The sequence below is a fragment of the Canariomyces notabilis genome (genome assembly GCF_033297395.1).
Source record: "Canariomyces notabilis strain CBS 508.74 unplaced genomic scaffold N656scaffold_30, whole genome shotgun sequence".
Lineage (NCBI taxonomy): Eukaryota > Fungi > Ascomycota > Sordariomycetes > Sordariales > Chaetomiaceae > Canariomyces > Canariomyces notabilis.
Genome location: NW_027041852.1, coordinates 158,210 through 178,291, shown reverse-complemented (window position 1 = coordinate 178,291; position 20,082 = coordinate 158,210). Strand labels below are relative to the sequence as shown.

The 20,082-nt window shown below is 55.1% G+C and overlaps 7 protein-coding genes across 7 annotated transcripts; 4 read left to right on the top strand and 3 right to left on the bottom strand.

The window, feature by feature from the left end:
* Positions 1-479: 479 nt before the first annotated feature.
* On the bottom strand, positions 480-2,151 carry N656DRAFT_760982 (uncharacterized protein). The gene is made up of 2 exons (XM_064813228.1): positions 1,481-2,151; positions 480-1,428 (listed from the first exon to the last, which is right to left on the bottom strand). Exons 1-2 carry the CDS (start codon positions 1,733-1,735, stop codon positions 859-861), a joined length of 825 nt encoding a protein of 274 aa, XP_064666244.1. The 5' UTR covers positions 1,736-2,151; the 3' UTR covers positions 480-858.
* A 19-nt stretch (positions 2,152-2,170) lies between these two features.
* N656DRAFT_760980 (Undecaprenyl diphosphate synthase) lies at positions 2,171-3,922 on the top strand. The gene is made up of 3 exons (XM_064813227.1): positions 2,171-2,655; positions 2,723-2,982; positions 3,040-3,922. Exons 1-3 carry the CDS (start codon positions 2,434-2,436, stop codon positions 3,620-3,622), a joined length of 1,065 nt encoding a protein of 354 aa, XP_064666243.1. The 5' UTR covers positions 2,171-2,433; the 3' UTR covers positions 3,623-3,922.
* A 95-nt stretch (positions 3,923-4,017) lies between these two features.
* N656DRAFT_783895 (uncharacterized protein) lies at positions 4,018-7,475 on the top strand. The gene is made up of 3 exons (XM_064816052.1): positions 4,018-5,508; positions 5,560-6,863; positions 6,921-7,475. Exons 1-3 carry the CDS (start codon positions 4,361-4,363, stop codon positions 7,004-7,006), a joined length of 2,538 nt encoding a protein of 845 aa, XP_064666242.1. The 5' UTR covers positions 4,018-4,360; the 3' UTR covers positions 7,007-7,475.
* A 123-nt stretch (positions 7,476-7,598) lies between these two features.
* On the bottom strand, positions 7,599-8,865 carry N656DRAFT_848408 (uncharacterized protein; the record flags this gene model as incomplete). Its single annotated transcript, XM_064819301.1, has 3 exons — positions 8,442-8,865; positions 8,081-8,371; positions 7,599-7,991 (listed from the first exon to the last, which is right to left on the bottom strand). The coding sequence occupies exons 1-3, from the start codon at positions 8,766-8,768 to the stop codon at positions 7,599-7,601; spliced, it is 1,011 nt and encodes a 336-aa protein (XP_064666241.1). The 5' UTR covers positions 8,769-8,865.
* Positions 8,866-12,507: 3,642 nt separating this feature from the next.
* Positions 12,508-15,135, top strand: N656DRAFT_816387 (uncharacterized protein). Its single transcript, XM_064818396.1, has 2 exons — positions 12,508-13,436; positions 13,496-15,135. The coding sequence occupies exons 1-2, from the start codon at positions 12,905-12,907 to the stop codon at positions 14,881-14,883; spliced, it is 1,920 nt and encodes a 639-aa protein (XP_064666240.1). The 5' UTR covers positions 12,508-12,904; the 3' UTR covers positions 14,884-15,135.
* A 1,155-nt stretch (positions 15,136-16,290) lies between these two features.
* On the bottom strand, positions 16,291-18,169 carry N656DRAFT_783892 (carbohydrate-binding module family 1 protein). The gene has a single exon (XM_064816051.1). The coding sequence runs from the start codon at positions 17,840-17,842 to the stop codon at positions 16,427-16,429; it is 1,416 nt and encodes a 471-aa protein (XP_064666239.1). The 5' UTR covers positions 17,843-18,169; the 3' UTR covers positions 16,291-16,426.
* Positions 18,170-19,056: 887 nt separating this feature from the next.
* N656DRAFT_413497 (uncharacterized protein) lies at positions 19,057-20,082 on the top strand. Its single transcript, XM_064809580.1, has 2 exons — positions 19,057-19,164; positions 19,219-20,082. The coding sequence occupies exon 2, from the start codon at positions 19,354-19,356 to the stop codon at positions 19,897-19,899; it is 546 nt and encodes a 181-aa protein (XP_064666238.1). The 5' UTR covers positions 19,057-19,164; positions 19,219-19,353; the 3' UTR covers positions 19,900-20,082.

The window sequence follows — 20,082 nt, the reverse complement described above, 5'->3', positions numbered from 1 at the left end:
GCTTGCAAAGGATGTACTAGAACAACTGAAGAAAATTTGGTTGTGGTAGAAAGGCGAGGCTGGGCTGTGGCTGCAAGTACCGTTTTGGATAAGGTGTAGCTCTTCCAAATGAAACCCCGGGGTATATAGATGAAATCTTTTGTTGTTTTTGGGTTTTGGGACACTTGCGCCAAACGAGCGCCGTAGGTGGGGCTACCTTACAGCGTTAGTTGGCGAACCCGATGCGCTGGGAGGCCAATTGCCTCAGGCGGTTCAGCTCCGCTTCCATGTGGGCGTTGAGCAATGACCATCATCCCGTTCTTGGCATCGGACACAGCCCGGGGAGCGTGGGTCGCCCATCCTTCGAAACTTGATTACATAGCGGTAACTACTCCGTATTTTCAGCCAAGGTAGTCCACCGAGCTCACTCTCGGAATCTCCAGTGGCGGGGAATGAGGAGGTGGGCAGAACTTCCAAACCCGCATTTCGCGGGTTTCGACAGGACAAAGCGCCGCGTTCTCGTGATTGTGGCGTATTGGGCTGGGCATCTCTGCGTCTGTCTCGTCAACTGACCGTCACGACTGGCTCTCCCGTCGGTAGCCATGCAAGTGTCACAATTGTGCACTTGGCACGCGACATTCAAACGCTACCGGTAAGGTGACAGGACGGGCACTGGGCTCGGCTTGAAGCTTGCCAATCATCAGTGGTTCAATGCCCAACTTCGCTCAGGAGCCAGCTATAGATGAATATACACCGTCTATTCCCTCAACCCTCCTTGCTTTTGGCCAATGACTCCAGCGACGTTCTAGCAATGCACTACACCCCATCTTTCGAGCAAGCATGGATACCTGAAGAGGAACCCAATGAATACAGCCCCATTCAAAATGCTTCACGAACCTCGTCGATGAGTTGTTGACCCATCGTCCTCCGTCTATTGCTGCCGTCGCCTCCGGCGGGCTGCTGGGCCCCCAACGCAGCGCCGGTCGTTGCGCCCTCACTTTCGAGCCTTCTCCGCATGCCCTCGAACCTGTCGTTGCTTTTCTGACCCCTGAGCCCAAAAACCCATCCGGGGAGACGCCAGCGCGTCACCGCTCCCGGCAAAAGCTCGCTGCGCCAGGCTTGCCCCACCATCCATCCAACCACTGCGCCGAGAAGCGAGCCGGGCCATTGGAAGAGCGCCAGTTGGAGGGCCATGAGGTACTTGGTGGACTTGTCCGAGAATGTCAGGCCCGGGCTGTCGTCGTTCACTGGTGGCCCCGTAGAGAGCGCGACCTTGTACTTGTAAATGTGCGGCACCATGGCATGGTACTGCGCTAGGATGGCAAAGATAATGGGCGTTGGCCCAGCAGGCAGAAAGTCAAACACCCCGAGGCTCAGCGGTCGAAGGACGACGGTCAGAAGAACCGGCGGGATGATGGCTGTGAGAAGGCCAGAGACGACGATGAATGACTGTATTTGTGTGAGCAGACAAATTCTTTAGGATGTGTAGTTGCCGACTCACAGCATATTTCCTCGAGCCCCACTGCTGCTCGACAACCCTCATGTTATACAGCGCCATGGCGGCGAAGAGCACCTCTGCCGAGTTGGTATAACATAGCTGATATATCAAAGCACGCCAGGTTTGACGGTATTGGAGGATGTGTGTGCCGACTGAGATGTAGAAGTAATGCTTCACGTCAAACAGACTGGCCGCGATGGACGATCCGACAAGTCCGAGAACCAGGGTGCGTGTCACAGGAGTGCTGGTAAACGACATGTTGATGTATCTGCCCGCTGCTGATTGCTCCCTAGCATGGTCTGGGCATTTTCCGTAGAAGCCAGCAGATCGGAACTTTGGGAAGATCACCACTTCCGCCGTCTGCCTAGTGGGCCAGGGTTATGCTGCCTTCTAAGAAACCAGGTGGCTAAGAGACAAAGGAATGGGAAAGAAACGTCAAAAAGAATGGAGATTGTCTTTCCCCTCAACGATATAAAACGGAAGGAAGGACCCCTAAATTCCTCATGTCCGTTGAAGTCGTGGATCTTGGGAGAACAGTGGTAACGTAGCCCACATGCCACATGCACTGTTTCTCGGTGTGCCAAGACCCTGCCGGTGTCATCAATCCCTCCCGAACAGGGGACAGTAATGATGGACCCACTTTTGCTCAGCTTCCACGTCCGCATCATCGCATTGGAAAGACACGGACTGCAACCCAAAAGGATGCAGAACTTACGACGCTGGCAAAAATCAACACGCATCATCTTTCAACTGCCAACCTTTCCCGTAGTGTCGGGTCCATTCGTTTGGCTATCCACAATAGCACCAGATAATGGCTACAGCTCATTAACGAGCAATGAATAGCTTCTGTGCACGTTTTGCTTGCTTCTCTCGAATTCTTGATATAATTATCTTAACAGCGCCATTGTTCACCCACGCGGCGCCAGAGTGCGACCTCACCACCGTCAGCCAACATTATGTCGGATCTATATCTGAGTAGGATACGCAGCTGGCTCCGCAGCTCGCCGCCTGTGGAATGGGCCGCCAATTGCTTGCGTGAGGCGTTGATCGGGGCGCTCAGTCAGGGGCCCATTCCGCGTCACGTAGCATTCGAGATGGACGGCAACCGGCGGTATGCGCGAAGCCACAAAATCGAGACGGTCGAAGGTCATCATCACGGCTTCGAAGCCCTAGCTAGAGTGCGAATCCCACAGCCTGGACTGTTCCCAGCTATCCTGCGCTTTGCAAGCTGACCTTATGGTGCAGATTCTGGAAGTATGCTATAAATGCGGCGTTGAGGTGGTGACCGTCTATGCTTTCAGTCTCGAGAACTTCCACCGGCCCAAGTACGAGGTTGACGGGCTTATGCAGCTCGCCAAACTCAAGCTAGAGCAGCTTATCCAGCATGGGGATATCTTGGATCGCTACGGTGCGAGCGTCCGGGTATTGGGACAGCTAGATAGGATCCCGCCGGACGTTTTCGAGGTCGTTCAAAGAGCAGTTTCTGCCACCAGGCACAATACCGAGTACGCCGGCTCTTTACGTCGACGCACGCATCCCGTATGCTGACCAGATCTGTCTAGTTGCGTCCTCAACATCTGCTTTCCGTACACCTCGAGAGAAGAAATCACCACAGCTATTCGAACAACGGTGGAGGAGTACTCGACGACGCCTCGGCCTCACAGCACCGCCTTCTCTCAGAGCCGCATTTACCAGAAGATCATGTCGTCGCAGGGTAGGGAAAATGATATCCTTCCATCGATCACCGAAACGCCCGTGACACCCCCGGATCAACCAGACGATCAAGATGAGGCCATTTCGACATCTAGCACGCTCCATTCCGGCTCGGCAGGCCAAAAACTGGGGGAGGGAGAGACAGTGGCCATATACCCAAACGCAGAAAGCATCACGCCGGAGACGATCGAGAGACACATGTACACGGCTGGCTGCCCTCCGCTTGACATATTTGTCAGGACTAGTGGTGTAGAGCGGCTGAGCGACTTCATGCTCTGGCAGTGCCACCAGGATACGCGAATCTTCTTTCTCAAGTGTCTCTGGCCCGAGTTCGACCTGTGGCATTTCATCCCTGTGCTAGTCGAGTGGCAGAGGAAGGAGAAGCTGAAAGAGAGAGACGAAGGGCCCCGCCGGCGGGCGAAGCAGGAATGATGGCCCTGATTTCAATACTTCAGCTGAGGCGAGCTTGATATGCGATGCAGCATGGCGTTTGGGAACCCAGGTGTTTCTTTGAGTGACAATGGTTTGGTCTCACCGGCTCACCGGCCGTCTCCATTTTCTGCGCCATTCTCAGACGCATTATTTTCATACCATGAGCGAATAGCCTAGAGAGGTATCTAGACGTGGGCGATTTTATGATTTTACTGGCTATCCTGGTTGGAGCGTTGGGAAGAAGGGTTCATTCACATTGTGTGATGTACTTGCTGCATGGACATTGAAGGGTTTCGCACTCTTATCTTATCGGCCCCACATACTTAGCCCTTGTGACGTATCGGAGAGCTCAGATTCTGGGCCGGCAGCCAACAAACCCCCCCAAGTACCAACCGGCAGAAGCCCGCCGCTAGCCTTGGCGGTGCGCCGGGTCATCTGTGGGCTTTGGGAAGATCCCCCAATTTTCTCTCTGCCCGAGCAAAACCGCCCAGGATAATTTCCTCGGCGCATTGTCGACTTGAGGTCTACAGTCGTTCCAGTCTCAGCAATTCTGCGAGTCGGATTGGTATTTGCCAGGCCTCGTGGGCATCCCCAGGCCCTTCAGCGACACCCTGGACTGCCCCGGAGCAGTTCTCTTCCCCCTCTCTGCTCACGCAGATTTCCTCTTCTGCGACCTCACGGTCCTCTCGCTCTTGATCCTCTCTCCTCCCCGCTGACACCGCTATTATTCCGACCATCATGTCGACCGTGAGGACGGCCAAACCCGCCGTGGCCGACGGGGCAGGCAGCGCAAGCCGTAGAGCACAGCCTGTGCGCCAGACACGAATCAACCCGCAGCGCACCTCGTCGCTCAATCGCGCCAACGCGTTCGCAAGCGCCCCAGCTCGAGATCAGCCCATCGACATTTTTCCTGGAGTGACACACTTTGCCGACGCCATCACCGCTCTTCCCAAAGAACTAGTCCGACATTTTACACTGCTAAAGGAGGTCGACGCTAAGATTTTCACTCCTGAAGCCGCCCTCTTCCAGCTCCTCCACGAAGCCCTCAACGCGCCCGCTCCCGAACCGGCCCGACTGCTCAATGATGCATCGAGCAGCGCCGCGTCCGTGTCAGCGCCCATACCGGCGCCGGGCAGCAACGCCGGAACTTCGGCCCCTTCCAACGACGGCTCCGCCGTTTTCGACCCGGCCAACATCCCTCGTCGCACGCTCTTCCGAGATACCGCTCTCAAGATACAAGAAATGCTGGTGTCCCTAGAGGAGAAGAATCATGTCCTAGCGACTGCGAACGATGCTCTCCAAAAACAACTGGGGCGCATCGAGGAGATTTGGCCGCACCTCGAGAACGAGTTCAGCGATGAAGCCAAATGGGGAAGCACAACACACTGGGCCTATGTGGAAAATAGGCAGGCCAAGGCCAATGACAAACAAGCGGAGCGCTCACGGCGCGAGGGTGCAGCTACCCTCTCTGCGGCCGCCCAGCAGCTGGCCGAGGAAGCCGCCGCTCGCAGCAGTGATAGAAAACAGGCCCTGGCGGTCAAGAAAACCCCGAGGACTCAAGTTGCTGAGGCCGATGGGGACAAGGCGCAAGATACCGGGCGAAAACCGCAAGGGGGTGGCAAACGAAAACCTCTTCCCGATGGCACGCCGGTGGGCCTCGGTATTACCACCGGCCCTCCAGGCAACGGGAGCGCCCCCTCCAAGCGACGCAAGGTTGAGGCGGTGAAGCCTAACGGAGGCACTCCGGCGGAGCGTGCAATGAGCTCTGTCTTTGGAAACAGCTCCTCCAAACAAAAGACAACGAGCCCGAGATCGACACCCGCTCCCGAAGGCGGGGCCAAGAAGCGCAAGGCCCTTCCGACGTCAAGCAACCAGGCAAAGAAGAGGTAGGTTTGGCCTTAGTTCTCTGGCTCGTGAATCTGCTGACCAACACACAGCAGGACTAACGCGGCTACATCTTTATCCGTCACATCATCCCCCGTCATCGGGACATTTCCGGATCCTGTTAGAGGTGGGCAAGGCTCACCCGTTCCGCCGGCTCCTCCTCTGCGGCCCGCCTCGTCTCGGGCACGCCAGAATTCTACTCAGTCGAACATTGAAAACGCACGACAGAGGCCCCCATCAGCAGCATCGAGCAAGGTGAATGGGAACCAGCCAGGGACACCTGATCCAAGCCAGCAGAGCAATGGGGCAAAGCAAACCGCAGACCCTAAAGCCCAGAAGGAGACGACCGTCCCGGTCTCAAGCAAGCCTCAGCCGGTCAAGTCGGAAATCGAAGATCCCCCTGTTCCAACACTCGAGCTACAACAAAATGGTGGGAGCAACAAGAAGGAGAACGCCGCCGCAAAGACAACCGAGGAGCGCGAGGCGCCGAAGAAGGAGCCAGCAGCCCTCACCATCCAATCCACCCCGGCAAGCGCTGTCAAAACTACCAAGAGCGGCCGCGCGAGCAAGCCATCGACTCCTGCATCAGCAACCTTTGCCGAGGCCGCTTCGTCATTGCCCGCAACCACGACTACCACGACGACGTCATCCCGATCTAGACCGTCGCGCAGCAATGCCGACACGGCTAGCACCAGCAGTATCAGCACCGCCGCTGCTAGCACGGCTACTACAACTGTTAATACCGTGGCAGCGGCGGCGAAGAGGAGCCACAAAAAGGGCGCATCTATATCCTCCGCCGCCGCCGCAGCAGCAGCAGCCGGAACTCACGCAAACGCGCACCAGTCTGTCACAACCGTTGGCAGCATGAACAGTCCTACCACCACCACCAGCAACAGTCACAACAGCATATCTTCCACAGTAGACAAAGACAGGGACAGGGACAAGGAAAAGGAAAAGGAAAGAGAAAAGCCCCCTGTGCTTGGCGCTGCTCCATCCAACACCAGTGCCATCGCCTCCACCATCACCTCAGGACACAGTAACGGTGGCAGCAGCAGCATCAACAGCAGTAGTGGCCACAATAGCAACAACAACATCAATACCAACAATACAAACCACGGCAACAAGAAGCAGCGCAAGGATGCATGGCGTGTCAAAGGAGGAGAAGACCGCGACGACAAGGATGTTGACGACGACGACGAGGAAGATGACGAGCAGGAGCCCGACCCCAACGAGCCCGTCTACTGCTACTGCAACCAGGTCAGCTACGGCGAGATGGTGGCGTGCGACGGCGAAGGGTGTCCGCGCGAGTGGTTCCACTTGGAATGTGTCGGGTTGAAGGTTGCGCCTAAGTTGAATGGTGAGTTCTCCCCCCGTCTTGTATTTGGATGGGAGTATTTGCTGATGATTCCAACAGCAAAATGGTACTGCGAGGATTGCAAGAAGCGGTTGAAGGGCGCCGACCGGGAGAGGGACCGTGACCGGGAGTCCTCTAGGAGGTGATCTATCGGTTTCTACTGGACACCCCAAGGGCCCTGGTGTCTCTATTCCTACACTTTATGCCCTAGCCACCTTGCGGAAATGTTCATTGCTATATAGCGGATGCAAGCGAGCAGGTGGTTGCATTGCTTTGCGTTTGCTTTTCCGTCGTTGCTCACGCCGTCTCGGCGATAACGCTGCCCGTTTATAATGCTAGCCTGAACCACTCTGCAAGAGGCACAGAGACAGACAGACAGGAAAGTTATGGAAGGGGGGATGGAGCGTCGGCGGGAGATCTGGTCATCTGGATGTTTGTATTTCACTGGAGTTCCGGCTTGAAGAGCTATCTATCCTTAGCCGGGTTGTTGGGATGGCAGCAGAGAGAAGCTGGGGCAGCGGCGTGGGGGGAACGAAATTGTTTTCTCATGTTTGTAGTAGTACCCTATGAGTAGTGTACATCCTTATCAATGTATGGGTCTATGTTGAAGCTGCCACATGCTACTAAGCCGTCTTGGAGAATGTGCCCGTAATCCTGTTGGACTTGAGGAAACCCGTGCCCAGACGAGACCCGTGCCAGGCAACACCTAAGTAGACGTTACGGTCCTAATAGCGAAAATCATCTGGACTCGTTTGCCTCCTCAGCCGCCATCCTCGCTACGGACTGTCTGTACAGCCGGCCTCGTGCGCGGCTAGCCGCAGCGCGCATATCCTCAAAGTTTGCCCAATCTTCATGGCATTTGACGTCCCTCAAGCGATAGTCACCCGGGGTAGCGGGCTTCTCCTTGCGCTCCCATATATCGCGATAGATGCCCGTCTCAGCAATCGGCTCCTCAGGATCCACCCGGTCCGCATTGTCGAGGGTGGGCAAGATAGGGAGCGGGCAATGGGCTGGCGCCGTTGGCCCATTGTGGAGGAGAAACCCTAAAAGCTGCTGCTTCTGTTCATCGAGTAGCCGGCAGATTCGGTATGATGCCTCGGCACGGTTAGGGTGAATGTACACTTCATGCGACTGCGCCCACAAGGTACCAATCAGAGTTGTTAGGGAGACAACATCAAGTCTTGCAACGACGCTTTAGCGGTGATTCTGGAGATGCTAACCTCGAGCGAGTGGCGGTCGAACAAGATCACGCCGCCAAGGATGCGCGCTTCTACCCAGTATCCAACACAACCTGCGATGCCGTCGGGATACTGGTCATAGTCACGATACCACTCGTGCAAGAAGTATGTTGGTGGAGGCCGGTGCCCAGTGGGTGGCTCGCCTTTGTGCAGGGAGGTATTCTGTTTATAGACCCAAACTGCAATCTGGTGGAGAGCCACTGCGACCAATTCGATCAGCCGCGTCTTGAATGCTCTAGAACCCGGTGACGCCGTTTGGTATGCATGAACGGCCTGCAAGACTTGATGAGTTCAAGTTCAGGATGTTGCTGTCCTTCGGGAATGACCGCGGCGTCTAACCCACTTTCGAGTCGAGTTTGATAATCTTGAGGTCAAACTCAGCATACAGCTGCCGAGAGCGCTCAAGGACACCGTAGCAAAGCCTATCGTGCCGGATAGGCATCGGGTCATAGACATGGACCATGACATGCGTGTTATACCTGTCGTAAAGGACGTCATGTATTGGAAGGCCATCTACAATCTGGGCAAGAGTAAACTCGGCAATTTCAGTAGACAGGACGTTCGAGAGCGCTCGTTTGAGGATGTCACGATGCTGACCCTCCAGGCTTTCGATGGTAAGCCTTTGAAATCTGGCCTCTAGATCATGGTCTGTAGATGAAACGCCCGCCATCGTTGATGCCCAAGGAGTTATCGAAGGGTTGTGGCAAGAAGGAGCGACCTGGTACCTTGAGACTTATGCGTACATGTAGTGAGTTGTCACGGCGTTGGTTGAATGAGTCTCGATGCATGCAAGTAACGGGGCTAGCTCTGCCATGCCTACAGGACCGTAAGGGCTCAGAGATTGGATTGCGCCGAGCGATTCGCAGAAGGAAGGATGATTGAATTTCATTCTCATAGATATTTTCTTCTCAAATGTGTTGCGGCTTCAATAGTTGTATCAATCTTGCTTTCTTACTCAGATTCAAGTTGTGATTTGACCCCTTGATGATTCGATCCAAGGTTAAGGGGCTTGTAGTACTAGGTAACTCAAGCTAGAGTACCCATTCCGAGTTGATATTCCGACCCAAATCGGATTCAAGAGATGAATCAAGCTAGTAAGCTTAGTGTTCCAGTGGCCTTTCTAATGTGGTGTGCTATTACCTGTCGTCATCAGGAAGCTGTCTCTCGTACTTTATGCAATGATAGCTATCCCGAGTTGAGAGTCCATAGTACCATGAACATGAGAGTTGCACAGTACCTAGGTACCTGATCATTGATATAATCCCCAGCACTAGACAAAGCTCAAACCAAACATTATCGATGAATATCCATTACTTTGATAACTCGTACCCAGGTAAGAGTTAAAGCGTCACGGTCCGAGTCTTGTCTCAGCAGTGGTCACCTTGAGACGAAGCAATCTCTTTTTCCTGCTCCAATAGGGTCCAGACAGTGAAGCTATCAACATATCTGGCCAGTCTACAACTGTCCAAGATATATATGATGTATGTAAAAGAACATACCGGCCGAGTTGATTCTGGACCCTGCATGAAAAGCTGAAGCCCGTAAGCACAAGGTGTCTTGGTCTGCATCGTGCCTAGGTAAAGTACTTGTACTTGTACCTATTTGATGCAAGACTAAACTGCTTGCCGCTCTGTGACCGCAATACTCGTCAGGAGCTTCATAGACGCAATCCTGACCCACTACTTCGTTATGTACGGAGTACTGGCTTCAGAGATTGTGAGCTTGTGACGTAATGACATTGCATATAACGCAAGGTAGTAGGAAACAAAGGCGTCGGTAGATCTATGTTTTCGCAAACTGTTCAACAAGCAAAGAAACAGCTGGAGAGAATAATTGGATCACCATAGCATTGATGAAGTCCAAGATCGAAGATGAGAGACAGTCAAGCTCCAGATCCCCCGACCAGGTGGGAAGCCGCTACATAGCCGGGTATTAGTGGAGCACGGCTGTAAGCGGCTTCCCGACAGCCTTCTCCCCGAGTCCCCGGTGCGCGACGCGCTAGCTCTGCGGGGCGGCTTGTTGGTGTGGCGCTGCCGCTATGTACGATGGCTCACTGACAAAAAAGCGAGTCCAGGTGATCGGCTACCACGTGAACAGACTGCCCCTAGGGGCTGGACAGATGGGTGTCTTGGCACTGCAAAACTAGTGCACTCCGAAAGATCAAACCCAGGGGTCGGGTATCATGACCGAGAGCCAGAGAACTGGAATTGACTGCCCTCATCAGCTGGGCATGCTCTCACAGGTTCGCGCTTCAAGTTTGCTGAAAGGATTTGTTGGCTATTGATAATTGGATAATTTCGATCATGGATACCTGTGATTCCGAACTTTGGACCTCGTACTTCATAGAAGTCTGGCAAGTCAGGTGATGCTCTCTTCCCAAGCTTTTAAAAAGAGCGAAGCCAACACAGGGTGAAGTTCCTTGGCTTCTCACTTCATTCGTCCATTGATTAGGTAACATAAATATCTGTAAGCCTATAGCGGGTGAGCCTTGCCTCTGGACCACGGATATTGCACTACTGCCACTTTTTTTATTTACGTAGACCTTTTTTGGTATTTACGTAGACCTATACGTACCTCAGTGTCAGCAACCAATGGGCGTGCTCCCCTCCCCACCCATTTTTGCAGGCGAAAAGAGCAAGCCATAGAACGGGCGCATAGGATGTAAAGTACTCACCTAAGGTAGAGATGCCTATACCCTCTTTAAATCTCTAACTCTCTGACTCCCTGGCTCCCTGGCTCTCTGGCTCTCTAGCCCTTTGGCCTTCTAGAGCTCTAAAACGCTCAAATCTGCGGTCGGGATCGGGCGCGTGAGGTTTTAGCAAAGCTGACATAAGCACCCCGGGCCCTTTTCCGCCCGGCCCCCGCAGGTGCCGGACCGCCCGCCCTCTCTTACCTTTGCTAGCTGTATCTATACAGCTAATTGACTGCAGATGCCGCGGCCATGGAGCTGGCGCGTTACAGCTGATTGCCAACGCTGGGCTGCATCTGTAAGTGTATCCTGTCCCCTGGAAAAAGTTAGGGCAGAGAGACTCCTATACGCCCGGCCTGTAGCTTGCTCTTCTGCCCTTTAAAAGTGGGTTGGGAGGGGAGCGCGCCCATTAGTTGCAGACACTCAAGCAGGAAAGGTCTACGCAAATACGAAAAAAGGTCTACGTAAATAAAAAAAGTGACTACTGCGGCGAAATAACATCACGTCAGACGACGACGGCATCCTCTCTGCGGATGATGGAAGTTTACAGCAATTTCGAAGCAACTGCGCCGATGGACCAGCGCAGTGTTGTATCCATTGAAGACGGCTGTAACAGCACTTGTACGACGTGCTCACTCCCCAGCCAAGGTAGAGCGCTCCCGGTGTTCCACAAGCGAGCACGAATTTTGCCAGCGAACAGCTTCTGCCGGTGGAGATGTTCAAACCATTACGTACCTGTAAGGTATGGCCGACCCTGGCTGCGGCACGCTGGCCACCTGCCGCGATGCGCCGATGATGTTACGGTATGTCATGGAAACTGGAAGATTCATCAGGTGTTGGTGGTGCAGACCGTATTTTTGAACAGCCTTCGATGGCTGGGCAGAGTTTGACTCTTTTGCTTGGCATTGAAGTCGTCAAATTTCGCCGCCCTCGCGTCTTTGTTGGATGCGCCTTCACGATGCCCCGAGAACCTCGCTGGTTGGTTGGGCAAGTCGAGTTTTGATGTCTAAGCGCTCTGCGTCCGTCGTCCCAATCAAGCCTCCGGTGCACAGCCGATGACAGCATGGCAGAGTTGTTCGAGGCAATACTCTTTGCTTTCAGGTTTGCCATCGCGGGATCGGCTCTGATGAATCTACGTCCTGTGTAGTACAATCCAGGTAACGTTTCTGTTGAAGCTGCGAGCTTCGAGGCTTTGAGCTGGAGGGATAAGGCGGGTGGATCCGCAGCGATGAACGAACAACCTAACACCCGCCCAGCTGGAGCTCTGATGTCCAGGTGACAGAAAGTCGCCCCATCATGGCTAGCGAGCCGCGTGTAGTTGAGACTTTTCCGTGTCTTGGGCCAGCCTCTGATGACTTTTCTCGGCCTGCACCGGGTCTGGTCCCGCCTGACGTATTTATTTCCGAACGCCATTTGAGCCACACATCCTCGCACAACGCTCTCACCTAAAGAACATCGTCGGTTCAAACGGCGAAAACTAGGGCGTACTCATACCCTGAGAACATCGTCGTCCAGTACAGGACACCATTTGAACAGCGCGCTGTCTTTGTTTTTTAGTGATCTGTACAGGAAGATCTAGCTCTGGCCGGCTTGCAGAGTCCACCAGTACCTTGGCAGCAAACCGCATCGTCGGAAATCCGACAGCTTCAACGCAGCGGGAGCACGGGCAGGCATTCTGCAAACCCCTGCACTGCAGAGTGCTCAACGTCTGCTGCAAGCACTTCGCTCCGTCCTAGCTGCCATCAAGAGAAACAGCGGGTTTGGGCTTCCGAAACCACCTCACAGACCACGGTTGCGGATCCATATCAGACCAAACTTCGCACCTTCCCCGCACTGCAGTGTTGCCCTCCTCCCATTACCTAAAAGGCCGGTTCCTTGACTAATAGAAAGGGCCCGGCCGCCATCCATTATCCTTCCCGTCTATTTGTGCGAGACCACAGCGCGTGGCCCTTTCCCCCTAGATTTGTTGGGTCTCCGCTGCAGTCGTGTTCTCTCTCCCTCCACGGATCAACAAAGGGTCCCTGTCGCTTATTGCACAGCTGCACTGCGCACCTGACCTCTCTGCAATTTTCCCCGGACCTTGCCAAGCCGCGTCGACTCGCCTCGCTCTTTCCCCGATGGCAGTCTCGAAGCCAAGCGCCGGAGCAGGCCGTATGCAGCCCCTTGCACCGCCGTCCAAGGACTGCAAGCCCGACTACAAGACCATGGCCGACGAGCAGCACCGTCCATCGTCTCCGGACCGGCTTTCTCGCTCTTCCTTTTCCTCCATCCGTGAGAACGAGAGCATACTTCCCCAGACATTCTCCCGAACCAAGATCTCCTCGTACCTTGATACCGACGAGGCCGTTGACGACTCGTCACCAAGCCCGACCACGCCATCGACTCCCTCAGGCCGGACCATCGACATGATCCAAACCCAATTCCAGCCGCCGGTCACTCATCCCCATAGCCGACTCCTTGGCTACTGGACACCCGCCGACAGCTTCAAGGGCTGGAAGGGCATCCAGGTCAAGGGAAAACTCGCCAGCAAGAGCTTCGGAGATCTCCAAATCTTGCACCAGGTGTTCAGCCAGCCGGCCAAACCCGTTAAGCGTGGCGGTAACCGACCTGGCGAGTCACCGATCGAGCGTTTGCCTGTCGAGATCCTCAGTAAGTTGGCCCCATTTCATGATGGCATGTGCGTGTCGGGCCGCTAACGCAGGAATCAGGCGCCATCATCAACCTCCTCGCCCTTGACGTGCCTCCTAATGGCATCACCAGGCGCAATGTCGATCTCATGTCGTTGCTGCTGACCTCCAGGACACTGCACTATGCGACCCTCAGCACGCTGTACAACAAGATCACCATCCCCCACTCTCGCATCTTCCACAAATTCCTTAGGCACATCTCGGCGCATCCGACCCTGGGGACCATCGTGCGACGGCTCGACTTTTGCCACTTCAATCCCGCTCAGCTGTTCTCGACGGCCGCCGAGCGCTCTAAGGCACGCAATCTGACATCAGAGACGCTCCTTCAGTGCTTGGAGCTCACTCCAAACCTGCAGGAGTTCCTTGCCCAGGAGTACATCGACGAGGATCTGGATGCCGGCGTGTTGCAGAAGCTATTTCTTGGGCTGCCCCAGCTGAAGGCGGTCGATTTTTGTGGGTGCACCTCGGGCTCCTTCAAGGAGGCATTCTCCGCGATAATTTCGCCGGACTGGCCTAAGGAGCTGTCGATTTGCCGCCTCTCGCTGCACAAGTGCTTGACGCTGCCGTCAGCCATCTTCGAAACAATCCTCCCACGCCTGCCAAGGCTCACACACCTTGATGTTGCCGGTACGCGCATAACGGATGCTGCATTGAACTCGATCCCGCCGACTGCAAGGATCACGCACTTGAATCTCGCCAAGTGTACCCTCCTGTCGGCAAGGGGTGTCATTGACTTTCTCACGAACCATCCCGCCGTCAGGGAACTGCAGTTCTTGAGCCTGGCAACCGACGCAAGAAGCCACCAGCTTTTCAATGCCGATCACATCACCGAACTCATACCGCTCCTCCCCAAAACGCTGAAGTCGCTGAGCCTGAAGGGCAGCAAGATGGAAGCCGCTCACGTTGACGCCCTACGACCTCTCAGCAAGCACCTGGAAGAGCTGGCGATAGGACGGTCTCTAAAGCTATCGGACGTTAACAGGCTCTTTGTGCCCGACGAGGATAGCGACGTGGCGATGCAGATCGACTGGGTGCCGCACACTCTCCGGTACATAGACCTCTCGGATAACTGGGGTAGCGACATCGACCTGGGCTATCTTTTCAGCAGCAGTTGTGCGATTCTCAAGCCCTTCTCGGAGCCTTTGGAGGTCGTCGAGCTTGCCGAGGACGTTCTCCGCCGGGTAGGCAAGTCTGCTGCTGCTCTCAGCAAGGCCGGCTGGCAACTTAATGAGTGCGGCAGCCGGGGCTGGCTGGTGAGGAAGCCCGACCCCAATGCCAAGGGCCCGCGGGACGACGGGCGGCGGGGCTGGAAGATGGGAGCCGAGTCCTGGGGCATGAGGAAGATCCCCGTCGCGAGGGCCGAGGTTGGAGGCATGTACGGGTCTTTCATGTTTGGTCGAAAGCTTTGAGTCTTAGTCTTTCCTTTCTTGTTCGTCATGGTTATGGTTGCGATACCACCGCAAGCGGAGCGGGCGGCGTCTGATTCTTTCGGTGGGCTGGGCCATATCGGAAAAGAGGGAGTCTGGAGGGTTGAGCATTTCTCCTGATCCCTTCGCCTCTGACGCCTGTTGCATTTGCATGGAGTTACGGCGGTGAGCTAAAAGTTGGTATTGTTGTGCGGTTAACGGAAAAGGGGACACGGGGTAAGGCAAGGACAAATGCATTTCAGGTGCGAAAGGTGCGGGTAGGAAGTTCCCAAAGGCCAAGCAAATGATAATATATTACTACCGTGCTCAGAGAAGCCAGAGCGGGACAGGAATGGCTTTGGTGTGTATATAGCAATGCGCAAAATTCTCTCCTCATCGTGTCACTGCGGAGTCGTGGTTCGGCTGGAAGGGCTGAGTTGCCTGAACACGGGACGTTTCAGGAGGGATGGGCAGCACTTATCTTATGAACTGATGTGTATTCACAGTCTGCGGTGCCTGCAGTGTCCTGCAGCCCTGAGAGATAAGAGAGAGAGCATATCTCGCAGCTTTTGACGGATTACGGAAGCAAATTATGTTTGACTGGATGCATGATCTGGGGGAACCCCCACAGCCGAGGTGGGATGCCACCCCAGGCTCCGGACGCCCGGATCGTCGCCCTCCCGTATTCGTCATGGGGACAAGCGCGGGATGAACCTTATTTGTAGGTATGTACCTACAGTACATTATCCTCCAGGCTACCTTACGTATGCAGTGCAAGTACGAAGTGCTCCAAGTGTACAATACCTGCACTACTCATGTATTGTATTGGTATGTATGTACGTCCCAATGGAAGTTTAGAACGACGTTGCTCAAAATTCCTACTGTAAGTGAAAGGAGCGTCTAAGGTACCTTACCTGGTCTACCACTCATAACAGTGTCCAAGGTACAGTACTTAAGTTAGTGTCATAGGCTACCTACCTACGGGTAAGCTTGCTTCTAAGTTCTAGGTGTAGCTCAGTCTTTGCTTGCTATGCCTCGACTTACCCATTTATTTGCAGGAGCAGCACCCCGGTCTGAGGGTGTTGGTGCCCCTGACGCCGGGCCGCGTCCATTCAGTTACAGTACATAGGTAGTGACCGTCATTGAAGTACAATACTGTACATGCTAGGTGCGTCTGGTGTTTGGATGTAGCTTGTATCCATCCTATAAAAGGAGGGATCGCTTTTGAGAGTGTCGCTGCTCGTGGTAGGTAGTCATCAACGATTCGAAAAGTGAGATATACCGTTACGCCTTGGGAACGCGTCACGGTTCAGGATGGTTTTCGAAAGTACCAGCTGAGGTACCTAGTACGGGCAACTGCATGTTATATACTGGTCTAATGGAAGCTATTTATGACTTATGTACTGTCCCCTGCTATGTACATTCCTTACTACTCATCATATACTGCACGTATGCTGCTCGGGATCGGCTTTGACCTTGGCGGACTCAGACCCCTTACCCCCTGAGCCATCATAAGGCCGGCACCTTGGACCCACGGCCCCGGCGCTCAAAGACACTGGGCGTACCAGGGGTTCTGCGTCTTGCAGGCATACGGCGGCGCACAGACGGTCGGGCCAGAGTACCCCTGACCGCCGCACTGTCCCCAATGTGTCTGGGTAGCCCCGGATGGAGTGGTAGTAGTGATGGGAGTGCTAGTAGACCGAGTACTCGTTGTTGCGGTGGTGGTTGTCCTCATGGTAGAACTTGAACTCGAGCTGGAACCACCACCGGAAAGCTTGACGGTAGCGCCAATGTCTCCCCAGCGGATATTCGAGAACACGACGTGCGTGCCTGGGTAGTTGGCCTGGATGTTGGCCGGGTTGCCCTCGGTGGCGCTGCAGGGCCCGTTGCTGCCGCTGTCGAGCCAATTCATGTAACCACTGGCATCGTTCCAGATGCTGAACACCAGCACCATGCCGCGGCCCAGCGCCCGGCCCATGGCGGCGAGCCCGCCGTAGGCTGACGCCGACGAGCAAGCCGAGGCGGTGATGATGTCGCCGCCCTGCACCGCGCTGGCGATCGTCTTGCCGCCCTGCACGTAAAGGCGCTGGATCTGGCTCAGGCTGCCCGAGGTTGTGCCGTCGTTGGTGATGAAGCGCGTGATGACGGTGAAGGGCTTGGATGTGTCGAGGGTCCCGCCCGGGCCGTAGTAGGACTTGTATCCCTGGGCGTAAGGGTTGAAGCCGCAGCCGCTCTTGTCGCAGTCAGTGGCGGTGCAGGGGTGCGGGGTGAAGGCGTTGGCGCGGGAGTTGGCCTCGAGGATGTCCATCTCGTTGCAGCAGTAGCCAGATCCGTCCGTGTTCAGCGTCCCGTTTTTCCACGTCATGACGGGGCACTGGGCGTCGCAGTAGCCCGAGCCGTAGTTGGCGCCTCCAGTGTTGTACTGGTTCCTGCCGCCCGAGGCGTCCATCTCGGACAGGTACAGGGCGCCGTTCTCGCCGCAGGGGAGAGTGGAGAGATCGACGTCAAAGCTCAGCTCCTGGCCGAGGAGCTTGAGCATGACGTAGTTGCCGTCCGGTCCGAGAAGGTAGGCGCGCGGAGACACGCTGTTGAGCCCGTTGGTCCCGTTCACGTACTGCCTCATGGTCAGAGCGCTGCCGGACGTCGAGATGCCGCTGCTGGCGTAGTCGGTTCCCTCGATGACGCAGTTCTTGGCGCAGGTCGCCTCGTCAGGGCAGAGAGTCGAGTTGATGCCGCTGTTGGTGGTGCATGAGTCGTAGCCGGTGGCCGTGTGAATCCAGCGGTAGTTCCAGTCAAGGACCACAGACGTGTCCTGCTGCACACAGCCGCCGCTGGTCGTGCACTTCCAGGTTGGGAGTTGCGGGTGCGCCTCGGGCGTCAGAGTGCCAGGCTGCTGACCATTGACCAAGGGCAAGACCGCCAGCGCCGAGGTGGCCAGCCGTTGTAGAGTCTTCTGCGCCATGTTGGAGAGTAGGACGTGCCTCAGAGACGGTGGACAGTGGTGCTGGTAGGCAAGCCTCTACCTGCTCGCGGACGAGAGAAGAAATCATGGTCAAGTTATTTATGAGTTTCCTGGGACCCATCATGACCATCATGGATGTGTTAGACACAGGCAAGTCCGGCTCAGATCCGGCAATGGATCGCTTCTCGGGCCGTGACCCCTGAGGATGCAACACAGCGAGGGCAGACTATTCCGCATCTTGGCAGTTCGGAGCCACGACTTGGCAATCTCGGGAGTTGCGCTTGGCAATTCCGAAATAAAGCTTGGCGATCGTTCCCGCTTCTCCGGTTTCAACGTTGCATCGGGCCAAGAAGGTATTAGTGTACGGAGGAAGTACCTATCAGAAAGGGGCAACCTACCTTTATATACACTACACCTGCAGTGTTGCTGGCAATGATGAATAATACCCACCTGCCTTACACAAAGTAGCGACCTTGTGCTACTTGGATGGATCTGCACCCCGCCAACCTGGTCCTGAACCCAACTTATCCTAGGGCACGGGGCGAACCCCACCTAGGCTGTCGCGAAGGACGGCAGCTCTCCGAACCTTCGGCAGACTGGAATCTATCACCGAGCTGCAGGCACTGTGTTCCGGGAGGAAAACACCGGAGAAACCGCTCAACCTGTGGGGCCATCTCCACAATAGAGCCGATGAGACCACCTTGATGTATGTAGTATTTTAGGAGATTTGCGGGGGAGTTGATGAGTCTGGGGTTAGCTCTCTTGAGTCCGATGGCTGTCTTGGGAGTCGCGACCTGTGCCGGAAACATAGCTGGATTGCGGAGTGTTGGTGTTTTCGACAAGAGGTACCTTAGTGGGGACTTGGGAAGAGTCAGAGGGGATAGTTGAATGTTGAGTGCCATGAACGGGAAGGAGGACCCTGGGGTGGACGTGTATCTATTGGGGCACTGCGGCATTAGCTTTTCGACCATCCAAAAACCTTCCCCAACCGTCAACAATCCATCCTCCCAATCATGAGGATGTCTATGGCTCCTCCCCGACGGAAACAAGCTACTCAGAGGTAGATCCTCTGCAGCTATGCACCGATTCTCTTCGTCTTCTCCTTTCTCTTTATTCCTTCAGAGCCACAAACTGTATGCTCAGATTGTCTCCGTCTTCCTTGTTCTCCGTCTTCTTTCGAGGGGAAAAAAAAAAAACAACCAGTGAACCCGGTCGCCAGCATCTAGGGAGGGATTGTACCATGGCGAGGCATGAGGTGTCCTCCCCTGGGGGACGTATGACCCGAGAACATCTGGAAGTCAAAGAGCATCAAGGCAGCCAAGGTCAGTTCCGATGATAACCCAACGCAGCTGAACTGCTTTAACATACTTCTATAGAGCGTCGTTCCTAGCCTTCAAGAGGCTTACCGCACCTTCGCTCGGATGAAAGTACAGGAAGACATCTACGCTTTCTTCCTCGATAGATGGGAAGGCATAATGGCGAGGTATGAGGTGTCCTCCCTTGGGTGACGGATGCCCCTGGGGTTGTGCTCGCGAAGGTTGATGAACCGACCGGTTTCCCTTGCCGCCGCACTTGCCCGCGCCGAGGCGAGGAGGACAAGGCCTAGCTTGCCTATTGGTGCCGTGGCGGGCTCGTGCCGAGGACGACCGCAGATTCCCGTCACTGCCTCGGCGTACCATGGTGATCTTATGACACAGAGCCTGCTGAGGATTCGGCCTATGCTTTCGGTCCTCGAGATGATCGTCGTACTCGCGACAATCGTGGTTATGATCGCGGACGGAGCAACGATGGAAAGATTCGAAGCCGTGACAACAACCGCAGCTCATTCCGCGGCGCTTCACGACAAAATGATGACCGTTCCCAGAACAGATATCCCAAAACGAGGGACAAGTCAACGCCGCGTTCCTGCGGGCGCACGAGATTCAGATTCGATGCTACCGACCGCGGCAACGGGAGATGCGGGCGCGCCAGAAGCATCGCAAGCTTCGGGCAAAGCAAACAAGGGAGGACCGAGCAAACATAGACAATCGGCTTTTCACCCTCCTTCTCCAGTGTGACTACGTATACGCCCCACGGAATGGTAGCATAAACGGAACACTGGGGCAGCGTTCATTTAGTCGAGGGGCAGTGTTGCAGCGTTCTTCCAGCGAGGGGCAGTGTCAGAGTCGAACTAGGTACCTCTTTATATCTATACCTAGGAGGGCTATGGAACTTTCCTAGTACACTCTATACTTAATTCT

Bases quoted from the DNA above. Each gene is read 5' to 3' on its own strand.
- N656DRAFT_760982 (XM_064813228.1), bottom strand. From the start codon at position 1,735: ATGTCGTTTACCAGCACTCCTGTGACACGCACCCTGGTTCTCGGACTT. The intron at 1,429-1,480 runs GTGAGTCGGCAA...ACACAAATACAG, and splicing joins GGGGCTCGAGGAAATATGCT to TCATTCATCGTCGTCTCTGG.
- N656DRAFT_760980 (XM_064813227.1), top strand. From the start codon at position 2,434: ATGTCGGATCTATATCTGAGTAGGATACGCAGCTGGCTCCGCAGCTCG. The intron at 2,656-2,722 runs GTGCGAATCCCA...CTTATGGTGCAG, and splicing joins GCTTCGAAGCCCTAGCTAGA to ATTCTGGAAGTATGCTATAA. The intron at 2,983-3,039 runs GTACGCCGGCTC...AGATCTGTCTAG, and splicing joins GCCACCAGGCACAATACCGA to TTGCGTCCTCAACATCTGCT.
- N656DRAFT_783895 (XM_064816052.1), top strand. From the start codon at position 4,361: ATGTCGACCGTGAGGACGGCCAAACCCGCCGTGGCCGACGGGGCAGGC. The intron at 5,509-5,559 runs GTAGGTTTGGCC...ACCAACACACAG, and splicing joins AGCAACCAGGCAAAGAAGAG to CAGGACTAACGCGGCTACAT. The intron at 6,864-6,920 runs GTGAGTTCTCCC...TGATTCCAACAG, and splicing joins GGTTGCGCCTAAGTTGAATG to CAAAATGGTACTGCGAGGAT.
- N656DRAFT_816387 (XM_064818396.1), top strand. From the start codon at position 12,905: ATGGCAGTCTCGAAGCCAAGCGCCGGAGCAGGCCGTATGCAGCCCCTT. The intron at 13,437-13,495 runs GTAAGTTGGCCC...CGCAGGAATCAG, and splicing joins TTTGCCTGTCGAGATCCTCA to GCGCCATCATCAACCTCCTC.
- N656DRAFT_783892 (XM_064816051.1), bottom strand. From the start codon at position 17,842: ATGGCGCAGAAGACTCTACAACGGCTGGCCACCTCGGCGCTGGCGGTC.
- N656DRAFT_413497 (XM_064809580.1), top strand. From the start codon at position 19,354: ATGCCCCTGGGGTTGTGCTCGCGAAGGTTGATGAACCGACCGGTTTCC.